Raw genomic sequence first — 21,913 nt, 5'->3', positions numbered from 1 at the left:
TGAGCTAAATCCCCAACCCCTACCATTCTTGTTCTACATCATGGAAAATGGCTCTAGGGAGCAAATCTGCATCTCCAAAGACCGAAAGAAAATCCAGGAAGTAGTCATCACACCCCAAACAGGAAACAAGCAAACAGGGAAGAATACGGAAAAGGCTTGCCCAAATTCACGTGTCAAGGTCGCAAAGCCAAATAACTTTTGGGCTTATTGCATTCAATAACTCTGGGAGTTACCTTGAACTCACAGACATCCACCTGCCTCTGCCTCCCGAGTGAGTCCCACCCACCCCCACCATCACCTTATCTTTTTATCTTAAAGAAGGGGTTCTTACTATGTGGCCCTGGATGACCTGGTACTCAGAAACCCACCTGCCTTTACCGAAAATTCGAGATTGAGATTAAAGGTGTGCAACATACCACCACACTGGGCGTTCGTTTGTTCATTCATTCATTCATTCATTCATTCATTCATTCATTCATTCATAAGGCTTTTGAGACGGGATTTCGCACTGTAGCTCAGGCTGGCCTGGGATTCACAGCCATTTTCCCACTTGGGCCTCCCTCCCACTCAGTAGATTATAGGTCTGTGAACCACCAAGCATTTCAAAAGAGGCTGACCCTGTGGACAGATAGAAGGACAGGAGCATCAACAAACCCTCTTTGGCAAACCAGAATCACTGTTCAGCATGGTGTGTTTCTTGCAGTGGAGTTTGTTTGGGCCAGTATAAGACAGATTATAATTTTCAGGACACTTCCAAGAGGTGACAGTGAAGATGACCGGTTTGCCCTAAGAAGGAGGCATTGGTCACAAGAGCAATAAGTGAAGAAAATTTTATTACTTTCACTGATTGATTTTTGCATGTAGACTTAAGTATGCCAAAGGCGAGGGGACGAGGGGACAACTTGTGTCACCCTCCAATCATTCAGGTCTCACAGAGCAAACGAAAGGTGCTGCACTTGGCAGCAAGCATCTTTTTTCCACTGAACCATCTCATTGGCCTGGGGGAAAAAACAACCAAACTTAGACCAGGGTTCGGTTTCCCAGAACCACGCTGGCTCATCACTTCCACCCTATTGAATTTGATGCCTTCTCCTTGCCTCCTTGGCTACCCAGGCCTGAGCTTGGTGCACAGCAGGATACAGGCAGAAAAAAGCCAATTTGGTAAAAGAAAGCCAAGTGTCCTTTGACAAATTGCTAAATAGTATGTGGTGCATATACACAGTGGAAGTCAGCCTAAAAAAGGGCATTTGGACTCATTATCTTTGTTTTAAAAGATTAATTTTTTATTACATATGAGTACACTGTATCCATCTCCAGACATACCAGAAGAGGGCATTGGATCCCATTATAGACCGTTGTGAGCCACATTGTGGGTACTGGGATTTGAACTCATGACCTCTGGAAGACCAACCAGTGCTCTTAACCACTGAGCCACCTCTCCAGCCCTTGGCTTCATTATCTTTAATGAAACAAACTAGTCAGTAAGTTAGTGGTGGCACAAGTCCCAGTTCTTGGAAGTGAGGCAGGGGTCTGCCTCACTGTCAGGAGTCTGGGGTCAGTTTCTGATACATAGTTTTAGGCTATCTCAGACCAACCAAGCAACCAACAAACTAACCATCGTTGTCGTCGTCGTCGTCGTCGTCGTCTTCGTCTTCTTCTTCTTCTTCTTCTTCTTCTTCTTCTTCTTCTTCTTCTTCTTCTTCTTCTTCTTCTTCTTCTTCTCCTCCTCCTCCTCCTCCTCCTCCTCCTCCTCCTTCTCCTTCCCCTCCTCCTCCTCCTTTTCCTCCTCCTCTTCTTCCTCCTCCTCTTCTTCTTCCTCCTTCTCTTCCTCCTCCTCTTCCTCCTCCTCTTCCTCCTCCTCTTCTTTTTTTTGAGACAGGGTCTCACTTTGTAGCTCTAAGTGTCCCTAGGCTCCCCACTTAGTACCTGGATTTGTTGGCCATGATGGAAATTGGATTTCACTTCGGCTTCTAAGCCTTACCACCTACTTTCTTTTTTTTTTTTTTTTTTTTTTTGGTTCTTTTTTTTCGGAGCTGGGGACCGAACCCAGGGCCTTGCGCTTCCTAGGTAAGCACTCTACCACTGGGCTAAATCCCCAGCCCCTCACCACCTACTTTCTTAATGTGCAACTAAGGGTCCCCTCGCCTTGTCAGAAACACAAAGCGAAATTAACGGGAAGCGGCTCAGTGGTACAGTGTATGTTCAGCACGCTGGCTGCCCTAGGTTATTCCCGGCACCAGGAACCAATAAATCTCACCACATCTTGCCCTGTTTTTCTCCAGATTTCCTAAATTGGAAGGCTGAGTTACCTAAAGGGATCAATGTAGCCAAACATTCCTGACAATGACGAGTTAGAAAGAAGAAGAAAGGACAGGGGGAAGAAGAGGAAGGCAGGAAAAGTCACTTGCAATACAGGATGACACCTGATGGCCCAGGTCTAAAAGATTGGTCATTGTTCTGGAAATAGAGCAGCAGCAATGGACATAGGACCACTTACTGCCTGCCAGACTTCTGAATGGCCTCGTCAAAGGCTCCGGCCCTAAGTATCTCAACTGCTTCCCAAGAAAACGTCTGAGGCGTTATTAACACAGCTGCTCAGGGTCTCAGGCTCAGGCGAGAGCCTTGGCTGCAGACGTTAATTGCAGGTTATTTCAGCCAAATGCTGTCTTACGGTTCTGAAGGACAGAAATAAAGGCTGACAAATGCCAGCGAGGCACACTCTTCCCAGGTTGAAGGGGGCTTGCCCTGTCTGACGGAGGAAGTGTCGGGGCCCTCTTTCTTTTTCAGTTACTGGTCTTTTAGCAGCTCGCCATGACTGTGACACCAAAGGGAGAGACAGAAGTCAGTTAAGTCACCACAGGGCTCTGAAGCATTTGGTGAGCAGGTCAAAGAGATCAAAGGGACGAAACTAAGCGGGCTAAACTTTATCTTTAGAAACTTCTGGAAATTTTTGCTATTGGGTTCATTCTTTCAACAATTATAGGGGGGGGGGGGGAAACCAACAATTTTCCCAGACTCTTGGTATCTGGGGAAAACTTGGATTCACCAGCTAATAAAATGGATCAATCAGGCAGGGTGACACAATCCTTTAATGCCAGCACTTGGGAGTTCAAAGACAGCCTAGTATACATAGTGAGTGTCTAAGCCAGCCAGGATTGCAGAGTGAGGCCTTGTCTCAACCTAAATTAACATTCCCGGGCATATCGGATCTTTAGTCCCAGAACTCAGGAAGCAAAGGCAGGCAGATCTCTGTGAGTCTGAGGCCAGCCTGGTCTACATACTGATTGTTAGGACAGCCAAGGCTATGTAGAGAGAGACTCTATCTCAGAAAACCAAAAATCAAATCAAATAGATGGGAAAATTAAGAAGACAATTAATTAACTGTCAAAAGGCTAGTGTAGGCAGAGGCCAGAGGACCACTGTAAGTCTGAGGCCAGACCAGCTACGTAGACTGTTCAGCCAACACCAAGACCTTGTCTCAACACAAAACCAGCTAGTCCCTAGGGCATGTAGAATCATAGTCAACAAAAATGTGGATCATAATGTCAAATTGGGGGTGAGGGGTAGATGTAAAATCAGTCTGTCAATCATGACCTTAGCAGTAGGAGACTAACAAGAATGGAACTATTATCAGACATGAGTTGGGAAAGGCTGTGGTAGACAGTGTGGCCTTCAGTGGCTACAGTCAGTCAAGGGCGATGATCCTGCAGGGAGAAAGCCGGGGAAATGAACGTCCCTGGCATGGTCTGCCGCCACCTTCTCATTTCCTATGGGTGGTTCTAATTCGCTGAACCTAATAACAAACCTGAGGGAGGAGCCTGCTGGTGATGCCAGAGAGGAGGTCGTAGTAAGACCTGGAGGTATGACTATGGGACATGGAGCCGAGGACGCTCTCTGACAAAGCAGGACCCAGGTTGGGAGGACAGCGTGGATTTGTCCATGGGAGATAAGAAAGACAAGGAAACAGCACAGACGGACTTGGCTCTGCCCACAATGGAAATGAAGAGCTTCTAAGACTCAGCTGCAGGCAGAGCCCCGAGCCTCCAGAAATAATGATGGAGCGCTGTCATTTAGGCCACAGAGTCCTGGGGTTCTGTGGCCCCCGAGAACTAACAAGGGAGCAGGGTGAAGAAAAGCGGGTAAGACAGATGGGAGCCTAAGGGGACTGGGCCTGGAAGCAAAGGAGTAGTAAATGGTTTCTAACGCTGGAAACCATTGAGCCCGTGTCTCCAGCGAGAAGCAAGTTGTCCTGCCTTGGTAGATGGAATCCCTGGGAGCTCTGACATTTCTCTTCACCCCAAACAGAAAGCAACTCCTCCCTTGGGAATACATCTACAGTCTTGTTTCTTCAGTGACGTGGCTACTAGTCTAAGCCAAGTTAGGCTCTCATCCATGCCTAACTAGCAGCTCCCTGGTGTACCAAGCTTTTAAACAAGTCCCGGCCCTTAAGAAGATTGGGTTGCAGGAAAAGAGAGGAAGTAGGTTGTCCCAGGGCTGGGTGATGATGAAACATCCCAGAGATGGATGGTGCTCGTGACTGCATAACTCTGTGAGTGTAAGTACCAACAACTGTAAATTTGGAAGTGGTTAGGATGAAGCGAAACAGAAGCAGGAGGGGTCGTCGCAAGTCTAAAGTCAGCCTGGGCTACCATAGGAAGACCCTGCCTCAGAATATCGAGGGCTGGAGAACCACGGCTATGATTTGCTTAGCATGCACGACGCACTGGGGTCATTCCCTGGCATACAGAGAAAATGAAGATGGAAACCTCTCTCTCTCTCTCACTCTCTCTCTCTCTCTCTCTCTCTCTCTCTCTCTGAGTATATGATCTCTCTCTGTGTGCACTCGTGCGTGCATGTGTGTGTGTGTAGTGTGTGTGTATAACCTCTCATTTATCCCCCTTCACCCTATTTTTGTTTATTTGGTTGTTTTTTTTTTTTAAATATTATTTATTTAATGTATATGAATACACTGTAGCTGTCTGCAGACACAACAAAAGAGGGCATCGGATCCCATTACAGATGATTGTGAGCCACCATGTGGTTGCGGGAAATTGAACTCAAGACCTCTGGAAGAGCAGCCAGTGCTCTTTTTTTTTTTTGGTTCTTTTTTTTCCGGAGCTGGGGACCGAACCCAGGGCCTTGCGCTTCCTAGGCAAGCGCTCTACCACTGAGCTAAATCCCTAACCCCTCAGCCAGTGCTCTTAACCACTGAGCCATCTCTCCTGCCCGGTTGGCTGGTTTTGAGACAGGGTCTCTCACTGCTCCTGAAGCTCACTGATCCAGCTAGACACACTAGGCCACAAGCCCCAGGGATCTTCCTGTCTCTGCCTGGGAATACAGGTAGGAGCTGTATTTATTTCCCCCTACTCAACGTATACAGATGGTGTGAATTCATGCCCACATGCTTGCGAGCCATCTACCCACGCCCAAGATGTTAACTTTTGTTGTGCAACATACATTTGATCACAATAAAGCCCATCCCCGCCAAAAATGAGGCTCTCAGACTCTCGGCACCAAATTTAAATTCTTTCCCGTGACCTCCAGCATTCCCTAGCTCCCAGAGGCCTTGCCTGACCCTCCTCTATCAGTGTCACCTCCTGGGCCCAACCCTCTCATCTTTCACCTGTAAGCCTTAACTTCCAGGCCCCGTCCATCTCCCCCCAGTCAAAGCCAGCCTCTCACACCCGCCTTACCACAGCACATGCTCCTCTTTCCACACGGGACCAGCACAGCTGGCTAACCAAGTTTTCTGTAGTAACCTACACGTTCCATGAAGACAAAGGGTAAAGCTGTTTTTCTACATCCAGTAGCCTGCACAGTGCACATAACACCAGCCACCCGCACATTGTGGAACAAACCGGAGAGAGAAAATTGACAAAGAGCCACCGTACTTAGAGGAGAGGAAGAGGCTAGGTGCTTTCCAGCCTCTGATCACATCTTCCCTGGTCAATCACTTAATCGAGGAATTAATTCATCAGTCCATCAATACATTTAAACCTTGTTTAGATGCAGTTCTGCTTCAAGACCTGCTAGTTTGTGTGTGTGTGTGTGTGTGTGTGTGTGTGTGTGTGTGTGTGTGTGTGTGTGTATGTATATATATATATATGGTTTGGGAGAAGTTGATAAAAGACAGATTCCACAAATAGGAAAGTCTATAAATAAAGGTGGACTGAGCCTTTTAACCCAATGGAATATCCTTACATTGAACATTTAAAATGACACAAGCCAGCAGGTGAAACTACAGACACACGCACGCACACGCACACGCACAGACACATACACACACACACATACTTGCTCATCCACATATAAGCTTACACTTATTTGTGCACACTCACACATACACCCACACTGACATATACACACAAACACAGACACATTGAGACACACACTCACAACCACATTCACAGACATACACATACTCATACATGCTCACCCGTGCTCACACACATACAAGCTTACACTTACTCATGCGCACTCACACATACACCCACACTGAAACACACACACACACACAAACACACTCATATCCCATGATCTGGCCTTCATCTACTCCCCCGCCCCCAGTAAAGTACAGAGCAGCTGTGTTGGGGTGCTTGCTCCAAGGCCCCCCCCAGAAGGTACAAACACCAGCTCACGTGCAGTCAGAGGTTGCATATCCAGAGAGAGAGAGACCTGGGTTCTCACTCTAACTCTTGGCACTTGAAAGCCTCCCGAACCCCAGGATTCAAGGACTCATTCCCCGCTTGGCACTAGGAGGATATTATTGGCACTCTAAGCCAGGCACGGTGGCATAGCAGCGTTCGGTAAGCTGGTGCTGAGGACTGTTGTGAGTTCAAGGTCAGCCTCAGACATAATAGTGAGTGTCAGAGCAGCCAGGACTGCATCGGCAAACCTTATCTCAAAAAGGGTATGATGCTGACAGAGACAGCTCATCGGTTAAGAGCACTTGGACCCAGGTTCAATTTCAAGCACCTACGTGGTGGCTCACAGCTGTCTGTAACTCCACTTTCGGGGTATAAGCACCCTCTTCTGACCAAGGCAGGCACCACACGTACATGGTGTAAAAGACATCCAGGCAGGCAGAACATCAAATAAAGATAAAAGTAAACTTCCTGTTCGTGTGGTCTTTGTGACTTCCACCATGGTGTACCATGGCTAGGGCCAGAAGGTACAGAAGGTGATGGGGCAGCCCATCAACCTTATCATCAGATACTTGCAAAATAGATCTCGAATTCAGGTGTGGCTGTAGGAACAAGCGAATATGCGGATAGAGGGTTGTATTATTGGCTTTGATGAGCACATGAACCTCATATTAGAAGATGCAGAAGAGGGGCTGGGGATTTAGCTCAGTGGTAGAGCGCTTACCTAGGAAGCGCAAGGCCCTGGTTCGGTCCCCAGCTCCGAAAAAAAGAACCAAAAAAAAAAAAAAAAAAAAAAAAAAGAAGATGCAGAAGAAATTCATTCTAGGGCTGGAGAGATGGCTCGGCAGTTAGAGCACTGACTGCTCTTCCAGAGGTCCTGAGTTCAAATCCCAGCAACCACATGGTGGCTTACAACCATCTGTAATGAGATCTGATGCTCTCTTCTGGTGTGTCTGAAGACAGCTACAGTGTACTCATAATAAATAAATAAATAAATAAATAAATAAATAAATAAATAAATAAATAAATAAGTCTTTAGAAATTCATTCTAAAACAAAAGTCAAGAAAACAACTGGGTCGAATCATGCTCAAAGGAGATAATATTACTCTGCTCCAAAGTGTTCCCAACTAGCAATGGTCAAGCATAGGAGAAGTTGAGAAGGGGGTTCAGGGGCCAGCTGGTGACTACATTTAGTCATCCTGTTTTACTTGCACATTCTCACTGGGGTAAAAACAAATGTGGGCTTGTTTTTGTTACAAATAAAATAAAATAAAAGTGAAAAACAAGAAATAAATAAGAGTTCAAGGGTAGCCTGGGCTATATATACAGATGCCCGAGTTGCCCATCCTCTGCAGAACTTGTTAAAGAAAGACATTTTGTGAGATTGGGACGACAGAAGGGCTCAAGAGGGTTTAGAGCGTTCTAAGATCCTCGTAGGACAGGCTAAACAGTTGTGTGCCCCACTACCCCAGCGTCCCTTCCTGTCAGAAGTCACCGGAAGTTCAGAAAACTAGGGGGCTACGGCAAAAGTGGGCTGAGCAAACGCTTACAGAAGAGTTGTATTCTCGGTCCCGGTCAGAAGCAGAGCTGGGTGCACGGCACCAGAACGGGAGCTGTCAGCCATAGAGGAAGCACTGCCGAGGGCAGAATCCATTACAGTGAGTGGAAGAACAGCGTCACAATAAAGCGTATTGATTGACAGCCCCTTGGCCAAACCCCTTATTGGTGCGGCGCGGAAGCAATCACCACAAAGGTGACATACATACTTGCAGCAACAAGGCACAGTGTCTACAGAGCCCCACTGCCAACGCCATGCAGGCTGTCCCAGGACCAGTGTCCGTTAAAAGCCATTGAGAAGCCCCCCCAGCCACGGAACCAACAGCCAAACCAGTTTACATCCTGGAAGGGACAGCACCCATCCCTATAGATGCCCAGGACACAGAGGGTGCTAGTAGGAACGTCTAACAAGAATGGGTAGCCATAGCAATACACATGAGCGCTGATGCCGTGTGGCTGGGACAGGAGTATCCCAAGGGCTAAGATAAGATAGGCGGACAGTGATAACTTCTGAGACTTTGCTAGTGGCGATCAGTACTGACAGGGTGTACACAGAGAGGCCCTGCCTGAAGGACAGCCCGCCGGGAAAAGGAAAGATGGCAGATGCTGGGTTGGACGCCATGGGGGCTGGGGGTAGGGCGACAGACGTAGAAAGAAATATTTAACAGAGTTCAGCAGGAATCCCCAAGCAGTAGCCCCTAGGCACATTAAGTCTCCCTGGAAAACAGGAAGCGGATGCCCTTACGGCCCATTTCCCCTCAGGTACCCTTAGAGGCTGCCCACTAGGTCCACATAAAGTCTGCTCACAGGGGACCCAGCATGGGTTAGAAAACGGGCAGGGCTGATGGCATTCCTGTGAGATCACCTGACATTTTGCCTGCTGTCATCTGAGAACTGTTTACGGTGACAGCCTCGACAAGTACGTAAACCAACCTGTACCGTGAGGGATGGGCAGGTAGACTCCATGGGGTCCATGCCCGTCAGGGATGGAGGCAAACATGCCCTCACTGTGTGGACACAGCCACAGACCTCGTGCAAGCATCTCGCGCAAGCGAAGAATCCACAGTGACAGAGAGCCGTTTCGCAAACATTAGCATACAGAACTGGGCTGAAGGCGGCCAGGGGCAATGGTGCTTTCAGCCAACCAAGTGAGTTGAAAGAAAAAAAAGGGGAGGAGCTAAACAGCAGCTGAAAGTTTAAATCTAAATGGTACCCCGCATGGGTAGGAACAGACAGTCAGGAGCTCTGTAAGGTTACCAGATGGGAACGGGAACGCCAGCACCAGTACCGGGAGTGGGCTACCCACCCTGTGTGCTGTTGGCCAGGGAAACCCAAGGTCCCACACAAAGCATCAAAGCTATTGCTACTGCGGCTGCTCTCGTGACAGGAGTCACCAGTAAGGCCTTGAACTTGAAGCTGCCACCCCAGTGACTTTCACGGTGCCGGAAGGCTTGCCACCAACATTCCTGCTAGGCTACGGAGTCGCTGTGCTAAAACACCAACATGCCAGACAGGATGCGCCTGCTTGGGTACCAGTGGCTCAGCTGTCACGGGTAAGGCCAGCAGCCTTCCAGGTGGATTCAAGACCTGCTCCTCAAGATGGAGTTTAAGCCTGGTACTGTGAGAGGCTGGGGAGGACACTGGAGCCAATGGGGAAGCCATTCAAAATGGATGTAGGGGCTGGGGATTTAGCTCAGTGGTAGAGCGCTTACCTAGGAAGCGCAAGGCCCTGGGTTCGGTCCCCAGCTCCAAAAAAAAGAACCCCCCCCCCAAAAAAAAGATGGATGTAAACGTGCCTGTGAAAATGCCTTCTACGCCTGTGTGTTTACAAGCGCAGGTCGCTCGTGGTCGGCCTCGGCCCCTGGGGAAGCTCCTGAGAACCAGCGACTACTTCTTAGCCACAGGTCTAGCCTTAGCTACAGGTCTAGTTATATCCTCCAAGGTTCGGAGGTCATTCTGGAAGAAGGGGGCAAAGAGAACGTAAGAGTCAGAGACAGGTGCATTATTTGGGTTTTCTGAATAGAGCCTCGGTTCCAGAGCAGAGATTAAAACATTCCACCCTCGGGGCAGGAGAGATGCTCAGTGGTTTTAGAGCCCTGGTTGCTCTTCTGGACGGACGAGCTCGGTTCAACTACCAGGATCCACATGTGGCTCACGACCATGTGAAACTCTAGTCCCGGGGCACTGCCAAGCATAGGGTGCACAGAGGTGTGCATGGAACATCCATACACATTAAAAAAAATTAAATTAAAAAAAAAAATCCAGGGGCTGGGGATTTAGCTCAGTGGTAGAGCGCTTACCTAGGAAGCGCAAGGCCCTGGGTTCGGTCCCCAGCTCCGAAAAAAAGAACCAAAAAAAAAAAAAAATCCACTTTACCAGCTGAGCGTCTCCTAGATCCTTTACTTGCCTTCTCTGCCCTTCTGGGCTCCTCGTGTGGGCCAGCAGCTTCTAGCAGCTATTTCCTTGCTATACTGAGAGCTACTTAGTCCCGGCCTGGGAGTTGCTGTCTCACGGGGCCTTTCTTAAGGTCTGTCTCACTCCTAGGGAACTGCAAAGGTTCAGAGAGCCGGCACACTTGGGTCTTTGACACTCTCTCCTCAGACCTTGACCTACTGGCTAGGGAGCTTGCGGTCTTAGCTGCCTACAGGCCCCAAGGGCACATTCTAAAGAAATAGCTATACTCCGTGCTGAAGGGCCTGAGGTTTCTCCCTACCAGGGTAAAAAGGAAGAGATAAAAAGAAGACAGCTCCTTAAACCCCCACTTTAGCACACCCCCATCCCCAAACCAGGACGCGCCAGTTCATTACAGCAAAGCCATAAGAACTTCACAGAAATCAAGATGCACGCAGGCCAGGCGTGGAAGAGGACGCTTTCTTTTTTTTTTCTTTTTTTTTTTTTTTTTTTTCGGAGCTGGGGACTGAACCCAGGGCCTTGCGCTTGCTAGGCAAGCGCTCTACCACTGAGCTAAATCCCCAAACCACGAGGATGCTTTCAATACCGTCATTTGGGAGGTGGAGGCAGGGGATCAGGAATTCAAGGCCAGTTGGCTACAAATCAAATTTGAGGCCAGCCTGGGCTATATGAGACCCTTTCTCAAAAACAAACAAACAAACAAAAAAACAACCCTCTCTACCAAAAGACCCTAAAATGACAACAAAAAAACCCAAACAAACAGAAAGGGAAGACCAAAGCCAAAACAAAACAAAAAGCTGCCCAGCTGCCCAGCAGTCTTTGCATGGGTTAAGTAGATGGGCTTTAAACTCATCCTCCTGCATCAGCCCAGGAAGGGGTGCCAGCACTATGGGGCACGTGCAGAGGTCCTCAGTGCGAGAATCACCAGCCTGGTGTTAGGAGCTTACGAGTCACAACCCTGCGAGACTAGAATAGCTATCACTGAGCAGAGGCCTAAAACAGAGGGTTTGTTTGCCTGAGGCTGGCCTCGAACTCGCTCTACAGCTGACTATGATTTTTTTAAACTCCCCATCATCCCTCCTCTCCCTCCCAAGGGCTGCACAAGCCACAGGTGTTGCACCTCCTCACATGTTTCTGCTTCTATAAAGATATTTTTACAGACAGCATCTTACTGTGACCATGCCGGAGTCAAACTGCTAGCCCCTTTTACAGCTAGGTAAACTGAGGCTTTGACTCGAGCCCAGCTAGTCAGTGGCAGAACCAGGTGTCGGTGACCAGGGGTGCCTGACTTTGGCCCTAAAGTCACATGCTCATGCCCTTAGAATAATCTGGAAGCTCTCGGGAGCAGAGATTTTTAGGGCTCAGCAGGAGTTTACTGAACTTTCGATGTCAAGGGCAGGACCAAAGACAGACCGTAAAAATATTTATTTTTTTCATTCATTCATTCATTCATTCATGTGTGTGTGTGCACATATGAGTGTGTGTGAGAGACAGACAGACAGACAGACAGACAGACAGACAGACAGACAGACAGAGGGCGGATGTGTGTCAGAGGACAGCTAGCAGGAGTTAGCGCTCTCCTCTACCATGTGGGTCCTGAGCATCAAGCTCTGGTTGTTAGGACCTGGCCAGAAACTCCTTTCCCGGTTGCTCCACCTCCCTTTTGAGACTGGGCTGCTCTGTACCTCGTGGTAGGTAACCTTGAACATCCATCCGGGCGCAGGTTGCTCTTGCTGCTTTTAACAAGTTTCCCAGGTGAAGGTGATGTCTCCAGCCTAAATATTGGCCCACATTAGACCACCCTGCCCCTCTCTAGAAAGTGACAGAGCCCCAAGCAGAGGATAACAGCCACCAAGGCCCCTCCACCACAAACCACTCGCTCGGCTTCTCTGTAGCCCAAGTACAACACGAGATTTCTCCCGCCTCTGACTGAATAGTCTGGCTTGTTCAGAGACAGACTGCAGATCACACCCAGGACCCCGGACGGATCGGGCACCCCATATCTAATCTGCTCAAACATAGAGGAAGAGGAAGAGAGACACAGTAAAGCCACAGGTGACATGGGACTTGGGTCACTTCCTCTCACATCCTGCAGCCATCCTGTGAGCTCTTCAGAGAGCATGGTGGCTCAAGCACGGTGGCTGACCTGCACTCGGAGGGAGAGGCCGGCAGCTATCTAAGTTCAAGGCCAGCCTGGTCTACAGAGCAAATTCCAGGACAGCTTACACAGAGAGACTCAACCCTCAACCCCGAAAGGGGTGGGATTAATAAGAGGAAGCCTTCCACAACTGTCTTTCCAGGTGGTCGCTATGTCTCAATCTCCCTTTCGGGTTGTTTCCTTTGAGAATAGACCCGGCAAGCTTGTGGCTTGAAGTCTCTGGCTGGTGAGCAGAAGTTCAGCTCAGTAATAAGGTCACAGTCAGAGACTGGGCTTCAAACAAGCAGAGCTTGCGCTCTCTCTCTCTCTCTCTCTCTTTCTCTCTCTCCTGCCTTGCCTCCAGGGTCACAGACAGGAACCCCAAATCCCACCACCTGGCTGAAAAAGGAAGCAGCCAGGGTGCAGAGAGATCAAAACAAGTCCAATGTCGCTCACGGAAACAGCCAATTGGGGTTAGAGTGATGAATGGGGTTCGGTGGCATCCTGGAATTAAAGGACATCCCACCAGAAAGGACCCCACAGCACCTAATCAGTTCCAGAAATGGGCTTTGTTCTCCTGAAGGGAGGTGGGAGATCAAAGCGTATCTTGCCATTCACCCTTGAGCATTAATTACTTGTAGGGTAACCGGACCCAGAGCAGACCCTGCTCCTTGCCTTGCATCCTGGTGGCCCCGGTGAGCACCTTTGATCTTGCGACCCCACGGGCATCAAATTGGAAGGGAGCTTGACGGCAAACCTGGGAACCCAGAGACCTGGTGTGGCCCAGGCAGCCAGTCGTTCAGCCATCCCTTCCGTTCCTGTTAACTTTTTAACCCCACCCGCCAGGAAATGCTCGAGCGTGGAGCTGCCCTCCTCCTGACTCCCTCCGCTACACTTGACTGGGTTCTCACCGAAAGGCATGACAGAAACAGGCTCGTAAGCTGTGTGGCCTGAGGCACGTGGTGGACCTCTCTGAACTCATCCCCTCCGAGCACCCACCGCTTAGCTTTTATGTACAGAGACACAAAAGACCAAAACATACTGAGTGTTGACTCACTTAACATAGTAATCCCAGCACTGGGAGGCTGAGGTGGGAAGACCGCCGTGAGTTCGAGGCAGCCTGGGCTACCAATGTCTCTCAAAAGAAATATTAACACAAAATATAAACACTTCAAAAACTGGTCGCAGCTGGGTGTGGAACAGCACCTGCCCTGAACGTTACAGCTCACAACATTCTCCAAGGTTCCCTGCTGCTGACTCTGAGATTACAGTGGACAGCGTCAGATTTGTCTTGTGAAAAACCCCTATTCTGTAGGTAGTGTTCGTTACCTGGGCTAGAAGGGATAAGCACTACAGCAGAGCCTTACTTTGTTACCGAGAGCCACGTGATCCCGGCCCAGCTAGTAGCTTCAGGTCGCTGTCTATGAGAGTTTGCGGACTGACACACGGACCGTGTCCTGTAACCCTACCCATTCCTACCAAGTGGGGCGGATCTCAGGGCATCCAATTTTTCTATCCTAGGCTTTGGGAAATTCAATAATCCCAAGTAATGGATGCCCCTCCCCCCCCAAGCACTCCCACATTCAGAAATAGACTTATGGGTAAATAATCAAACAACACGAAAAGAAACACCAGTGACAGTGCCGTTCACTCGACAGAGATACAAGACAAGCCGCAGATGGATTTCTGAGTTTTTCCCTCTAGGACTAGAGACTGAACCTCAGACTCGCTATCACTAAGCCATATCAGTAGCTGTTCTTTGCAAGTCAGAGTCTCGTGTAGCCCAGGCAAGCTCCAAATGTACTATGTGACAGAGGCTGGCTTCAAATCTTTTTTTTTTTCTTTTCTTTTCTTTTTTTTCCAGAGCTGGGGACCGAACCCAGGGCCTTGCACTTACTAGGCAAGCGCTCTACCACTGAGCTAAATCCCCAACTCCGGCTTCAAATCTCTTATCCTCCTACCTCAACCTCCCCGATGCTGAGGTCATAGGTTTATATTATCACAACTGGTTGAAACATGTTTTGTAGCCTGTGTCTGTAATCCTGACTGGGCAGGACGATCTCTATGAGTTCGAGGCCAGCGTGGACTAGTAAACTCTGGGTTAGCCTGGTCAAACACACATACAAAATTCCCCTTACTAAGGCTGGCCATGGTGGTGTACACCTTTAACCCTGCACTCGGGAGGCAGAGGCAGGAGGATGTCTGCGAGTTTGAGGCCAGCCTGCTCTACAAATGGAGTTCCAGAAAAAACCCTGTCTTGAAAATTAAAATTAAAACCAAAAAACACCCCCTTAGTAATAATCCAGTTAAAGTGCTATCTCTGAGAAACCGTCATTTCAATTAGGTTGCCAGATTTATCAACTAAAAGCACAGTGCTCCTAAATTAAAACTCAGATAAGCAAGACGTCTTGGACATAAGTGTATGTCCTGAAACACTGGGGACACACCCACATAGAGACTTAATTATTCATCTGATATTCAAATTTCACTGGGCATTTTTTTTTTGTACCATCAGGCAACACTAATGAAAATAATATGAAAGGTAACAAGGTAGCTTACGTTTGTCTAGTGCTGTCTCTGAAACCTGCTGTATACTTTACACATACAACACTTTAGTGTGGGCAAGCCATGCTTCAGATGCACAGTACCACACAAATGGCTGTCCCTGGTGACAGCGCCTATAGTTTACAAAGTCCTTCTCAGTGTCATTTACAATAGAAGGAAAAAAGTTAAAAAAAAAAATTGTCAAAATGCCCATTGGGGCTAATTCATAACAATATTTTCTTAGAAAAAGAGAAAGCCAGGATTTTGTGCATGCTAAGCAGGAGCTCTACCATTGAGTTATATCCTGAGCTCAGATCATTTTTTTTTTTTTTTTTTTTGGCTTGGATTTGGCCATCCAACCCTAACACTGAGCCTCTCCTGTGACCTGCCAAATGTTCTAGACTGAGCTAAACCTCCAGTGTTTGATTCACTGAGGCAGGGTCACCGTAGAGCCCTAGCTGGCCTTGAACTCACCCTGCAGCACAGGCTCGGTTCCAACTCTACTTCCTCTTGCCTCAACCCCTTGAGTGCTTGGAGCAAAGATGGCTAACATTTAGAGCCGTGGTCGAAAGACCCTTTCACAGAGGTCGTCTAAGACCACACTGTATATCAGATATTTATATTACGATTCATAACGGTAACAAAATTACAATTATGAAGTAGTAACGAAACTAATTTTATAGTTGGGGGGGTCACCATGACATGGGGAGCTGTATTAGGCACCTTGTTCTGAAGGCTTTGTATGCATACAAATCGCACTGAGTCCTCAGAACCATTCCAGGTGCTGGCCTAAACAAATGAGGAAACGTATGTGGCCTGTGCATCTAAACGCTGAAGTGGAGTGAGTGCAGGTGGATGGAAGACGAGGGAAGCCGTGCATGGTGGCTAGAGATCTTCCTGCCTGTCCCATAATCTTTTTATATCCTAACCCATCTCCTGAGCCCCCAATTTATACATTTTTTTAAATGATAAACGCTCATTAGTTTTATGAAGAAAAAGAAGTCGATCTAAAAGGGAGGGAGAGTCCGTTGGAGCAAAGTGAAAGACAGGAAATTTGAGACGGAGCAGGTCTCGATCCTCAAGTTCACAGGTGGCCACCAGGGGCCACTGCTTGCAGACTGCAGAGCTGCCAAACCGAGCCCCCCCCCCCCCGCCCCCCAGCTGGGGACCAAACCCAGGGCCTTGCGCTTGCTAGGCAAGCGCTCTACCGCTGAGCTAAAGCCCCAACCCCAAACTGAGCCTTTTTAAAAAGGAAGCATTTGCAGTGAACATTTTCTTAAAACGCTAAGTGGGGTGCCCTCTCCAGAAGCCAGGGTAGCATAGTTCCCATCCTCACGGACTCTCACCCTGAAGGATGGGGAGAAGGCAGCTGGGAAGGGGTCCCCCACCATGAGCAGGCTGTGTCTTACCTTTGGAGTTTTCTTTGGCCAACTGACCACGGGGACCCCGGTGATGGCCAGGTTGGGGTCATCATCCACGTGTTCCTTCAGTACATTCTGTGGCCAAACAAAGGATCCATGATTAACTCAGGGTGAAGGAAAGATCTCTCTAAAGGAGGCAAAACTAACCCCTCGAACGGCAAGCTCTCCAAAACAGAAAAGAAACAAACAAAAAACCCCCCTCCAAGTCACCTAGGATTCCTAAGGACTCACAACATACAACATCCATCCCCCTTCCCAAAAAATGTTTTGAGACCTGGTTTCACTCTGTAGCTCTGGCTTGCCTAGAACCTACCGAGACCCAGGCATGTACCACACTGACCTGATTTTACCACACACGTACCAGCTACTGATGTCACTAGGGCACCGAACACTCATCCAGAGCATCACAGACTCTCTCACACATTTCGTGTCTGTACCGTATGCTCACAGATGTGTGCGTGCGTGTGTGCTGTCCTCAGAGAACTCGTAAGTCAGAGAAGGGCACTGGCTAACCTCCACTATCTCTCTCCACCTTGGTCCTTTGGGACAGAATCGCTTAATAAAAAAACACAACGGTTTGCAAGTTTTGAGGCTAGGTAGGCCACCTGCAAACCCAAGGGAACCTCCTGTCCCTGCCTGCTGGAATGCTGGGATTACAGGCATGCGCAGAACCATGGCCAGTTTGGATGATGTGGTGCTGGAATTTTAGGCTTGGACAGGACATTTTTTTTTTTTTTTTAAAGATAGAGTGTCTGTGTAGCCCCCATTGTCCTAGAACTTACTCTATAGACCCAGTTGGTCATGAACTCAATGATCTGCCTGCCTCTGCCTCCAGATTACTGGGATTAGAGACGCGAAACACCACCACCGTCGCCACCACCACCCCTCAGAACCTTGTCTCGGGCCTGGTTTCACTTTTAACCAAGTAATCTGGGAAGTGGGTATATGAGGAGTTTAGGATCTCTGAAGCCCGTAAGTGCAATGATGTTCTCAAAGAAGCAAATAAAAAAAACTACCGAGGCATGGTGGTGTAAGCCTGTAATCCCAGCGTTTGGGATGAGGAGTTCAAGGTCATTCTCTGCTACATGGAAAATATGAGACCCGCCTTTGATATATGAGACCCTACCATTAAAAGAACAAATGAACAAACAAACATAAACCCCCAAAAGACAAAAAAACTAAAGGCAGAGAATGGGGAAGGAAAAAAAGAAAAAGGCTTTTTATACATCAGAAGACTCACGGACAAGGTTCAGCAGAAGTGACTGGCATGCCTGAGCCCTTAAACACAGGTTTCTATCTGGTCTTCTTGGTGTCCCGCAGACACAGCCATGTGTGTTCATGGATGTAAAGTCTGATCTTGAGTTTGTCCTTCCCCAGTGGTATCAGCTTTTACACCTTCCTAAGCCATGGTACCCCCCAAACGTAAATGAGAGATGATTCAGTGGGGTGTTTCTTACACAGGAACGAGGTTCTAAAGTCACCGTGCAAAGAGCCAGATTCTGGTACGATTCCATCCGGATCGCCCTTTAGGAACCTGCAAATTGCTCACAAGGGAACAAACACAGTGTGGTAGGTTCACATCTCAACCTAGGACACCCAACACAACTGATTTTCCTGCCAACGTTTAGTCAGATGGCCAGGTAAAAGTATTCTTTGGATGACATTTAAGAACACTGCCAATCATGGAAGGATATTAAATGGGGAGTGCAAAAGAGCTCAGGAGATAAATACAGGTAATGATTATTTTACTTTAAAAAAATTATTTCCTGTTTGCGTGTGCATGTGCGTGTGCGTGTGTACATTCACTGGAACAGGGGCGTGCGTGCTTGTATGTGGTGACGTCACAGCGCACTTGTGCGGTTCGGAGGACAGATCTACAGAGTCAGTTCTCTCTCCCGACCTTGTCAGGCTTCTGTGGCAGAGTGCTTCACCTCATGAGCCATCTTGATGGCCCTGAGGATTATTTCAGGACATTTTCTCTTATCTGTATTAGCAAACAGGAGTCTACTCCACTTCTAACCGACTGACTCCACTTACTGCCGTATTTTCTTGGTCACCACTTGACTGGTTTTCTGAGAGGGTAAGCTTCAGTTTCTCCACTCCCCATGGGGGGCAGCAAACCGCACAGAAGTCGCCAGGGCAGCCTGGGTTCGCATCTTTACCCTGGAATATCCAATGTCCGTGACCCATGGTTGCTAGTCATAAAATACCTTAATATCTTTGTCAACTACATTATGGTTTAAATGAACAATGTCTCCCGCAAGCTCATGCATGTCAACACTTTGTCCCCAGCTAATGGCAGTTTGGGGAGATAACAGAACCCTTTGGACATGGAGGCCTACACAGCAGAGATAGGAAATAGGACTGATTACAGGTAAACATGGTTTCCTTCCTGAGCTCTCTCAGAGTCCTGTCTGTTGCCAAGATACAACAAGCTGAGCTTCTGTCTCCGTGCCTTCCCTGCCACTAGGGATGAATCTCTGAAACTGTAAGCCAGAACGCTTGTCTCCCTGACGTTGCTTCTGACAGATATTTTGTCCAAACATAAGAAGAGCGACTGACACAGTCTTTTATACCCACTGTTGTCTAACCCAAGCCCCGCACAATGACTATAGAAAGCTTCCAGCAGATAACAAGACAGAAAACGTCATACCCCCAAAGGACATGCGGCAAGATACCTGACCAGAGCCTCCCCAAAACCGTCCAAATCATTAAAAAAAAAAAATCCAAACAAACAAACAAACAAAAAACCCCACAAATACCTCCAAACAGGGGAAGTTTGAAAAACTGACCAACCAAAAAAAAAAAACCTTAGGAGGAAATTATATCTAATGTCGAATCAGGGACAAGACTCTGGGAAGAAGAAAGGTAAATACTGAGGAAATCTAAAGAAATAACAAAACTTTAGTTTTAATAACTGCGCTGGATATATCATACTAAGATGTTAACATACTTGTGCTATTCTTATTTTTCTGAATTTTCCATAACCCTAAAACTCTTCCTGCCGGGTGAACTGGCAAAGACATGCCTTTAATCCCAGCACTTGGGAGGCAGACAAAGGGAGCTCTCTACGAGTTCAAGGCCAGCCTGGTCTACAAGAGTTCTAGCTAGAATTATTTGTGAGACCCTTTCTCAACAAACACACCACCACACATTAAAAAAAGGAAAGAAAAACAACTAAAATAATAAGGTATTAATAAAACTGTTTTCTTATTTAAAGCTGGTTGGCCTTCAACTCAGACATCTACTTGCTTCTGTACCTTTTTATTTATTTTTATTATTTTTTTTCTCTTTGGTTTATCAAGACAAGGTTTCTGGCTGTCTTGGAACTCTGTAGAAGCCCTGGCCCCAAACTCACAGAGATCCACTTGCCTTTGCATCTCAAGGGCTGGAATTAAAGGCATTCGACACCACGCCCAGCTCTTTTTTATTTTTAAATTAAACGCATTAGTTTTAAAGTTTTCCCAAGGTGCCCTTGTAGCCTAAGACTCCCACACTAAACAATGCCAAGTTCCGTTCTGTGTATATTCATGCAGCAGCCACTAGGGGGCACAATGGACCTTGTCTTCCTGGAAAGTATTTTCAATTGTAAAGGCGAAATTTAGGGGAGGCGCAGCCTAACGTGAGATTTTTGTCTCAGAAAAAAAAAAAAAAATGTGCTGGAGGGAATGATGTCACGGGATTCCTTAGGCTCTGCCTGAATTTACGCATTCTCTGAGATCGTTGAGCACGAAAACAGAATGGAGACTGTGTGTCCACAGTAATCCAGCTCCCTAGGGATGACACCGTGTAAGCCCAAGGCTCTCACCAGCCCCGAGCAGGCTTCCTGCCCCCACCAGGCTCTTCCTGCTGGAACCTGCCCCACGTGTGACCTACCAAAGGAACCTTGCCTCCCCATCATGCCAACTTCTCTCAAAGAATTTAATTTGTTAGCAAGAGATTTGGCCTCCATTGCTCCCCAGGGTGGGGTGTTAATCACTGGAAGCCCCATCTATGCAGTGACCAAAAATACCAGCGCTAACGAGGCAGTGACTGGCTAGGATGGCAGCTCCAACAGTGGGGTTCACGAGGCGGGTATAACAAGGTCAGAGTTGCTGCTCTGGGGAACACCGGGTGACAGTTTATTTGCGTCCCTGAAACCCTCCCTCCTCTCTAGCTGTATGGGGGGGGGGGGGGTGTGTGCACAAACTTCATCTGTAACAGATTTCATTGCCGTCCTCCGCATAAGTACGGTGAATCCGAAATCCTGTGGCTATCTATAGTCACCAGGTAAAGACTTGCTTGGATACCTGACACTGAGTTCTTTCCCCAACCCAGGCAGGGGACATGATATACAGGGCTCCTTCTGTGGTCGCACTGGGAGTCAGCCCCCTAGCCCCTCACTTCCTGCCTTTTAGCTCCTCTGAAAAGGCTCCTTTGAAGTAGGCAAGAAGGTGATGGTTTTACAAAGTCAAAGAGACTCTGTGACCAAGCGCAAGCAACATGTCCAAGGTCCTAGGCCCAACTCTAAGCAAAACACACACACACACACACACACACACACACACACATACACACACACACACAGAGAGAGAGAGAGAGAGAGAGAGAGAGAGACAGAGACAGAGACAGAGACACAGAGAACAAATCTAGATTGTACACATCACACTGTCTTGTAAATTGGTAACACGAGAAAGGAGCACCTTTAAAAGTGGGTGGGTTCCAGGGTGGAGAACCCTAAGTCCCCAACAAAAAAAAGGCACTGTCCACCCTCCACGTCACGGCTCCTCAAGCTCTCAGACCCGACCGGAAGCAAAACGGTTTTCACCTCACGGTGTCTGAAATAATTAACAATATCAACTCTAGTTTATGGAGCACTTCGAGGCCCTGCTAGGCCTTTCCGAGTGTCAGCCCGCAACAGATCACTCCTCCTTCTGTTTTTACTGTGTCTCCGAGATCATCAGCTACCTGATGGACTGTGCAGGGACTGTGGCCTGACTCCACAACTCTCCTCAAAGACAAGCGACCTCTGTTTGGACAATGTACTCTTAATTTAGAACTGACATCCATTTGGGGCAGTGCACTCCGAATTTAGGACTTTTTTCCCTCTCATGCTTGGAGCTTGATGTCCAAATCTCTATCCGGCTGTAGAGGGAAAAAAAAAAAAAAAAAAAAAAAAAAAAACGCCTGGCCCATTAGTTCATGCTGAGAATCCTGA

General features: G+C 47.9%; 1 protein-coding gene across 15 annotated transcripts in view; it reads right to left on the bottom strand.

Annotated features, from left to right (window-relative positions):
• The window catches only part of Kdm2b (lysine demethylase 2B), a 137,705-nt gene that overhangs the window by 40,097 nt on the left and 75,695 nt on the right, over nucleotides 1-21,913 (bottom strand). For all 15 annotated transcript variants that reach the window (XM_063271329.1, XM_063271328.1, XM_063271330.1 and 12 more), the window contains one exon: nucleotides 16,705-16,791. In XM_063271329.1, coding sequence (XP_063127399.1) covers nucleotides 16,705-16,791 — 87 coding nt within the window. The remainder of the gene's footprint in view (nucleotides 1-16,704; nucleotides 16,792-21,913) is intronic.

The sequence above is a fragment of the Rattus norvegicus genome, chromosome 12, assembly GCF_036323735.1.
Source record: "Rattus norvegicus strain BN/NHsdMcwi chromosome 12, GRCr8, whole genome shotgun sequence".
In the NCBI taxonomy this organism is placed as follows: Eukaryota; Metazoa; Chordata; class Mammalia; order Rodentia; family Muridae; genus Rattus; species Rattus norvegicus.
This window is presented reverse-complemented; position numbering and strand designations above follow the sequence as displayed.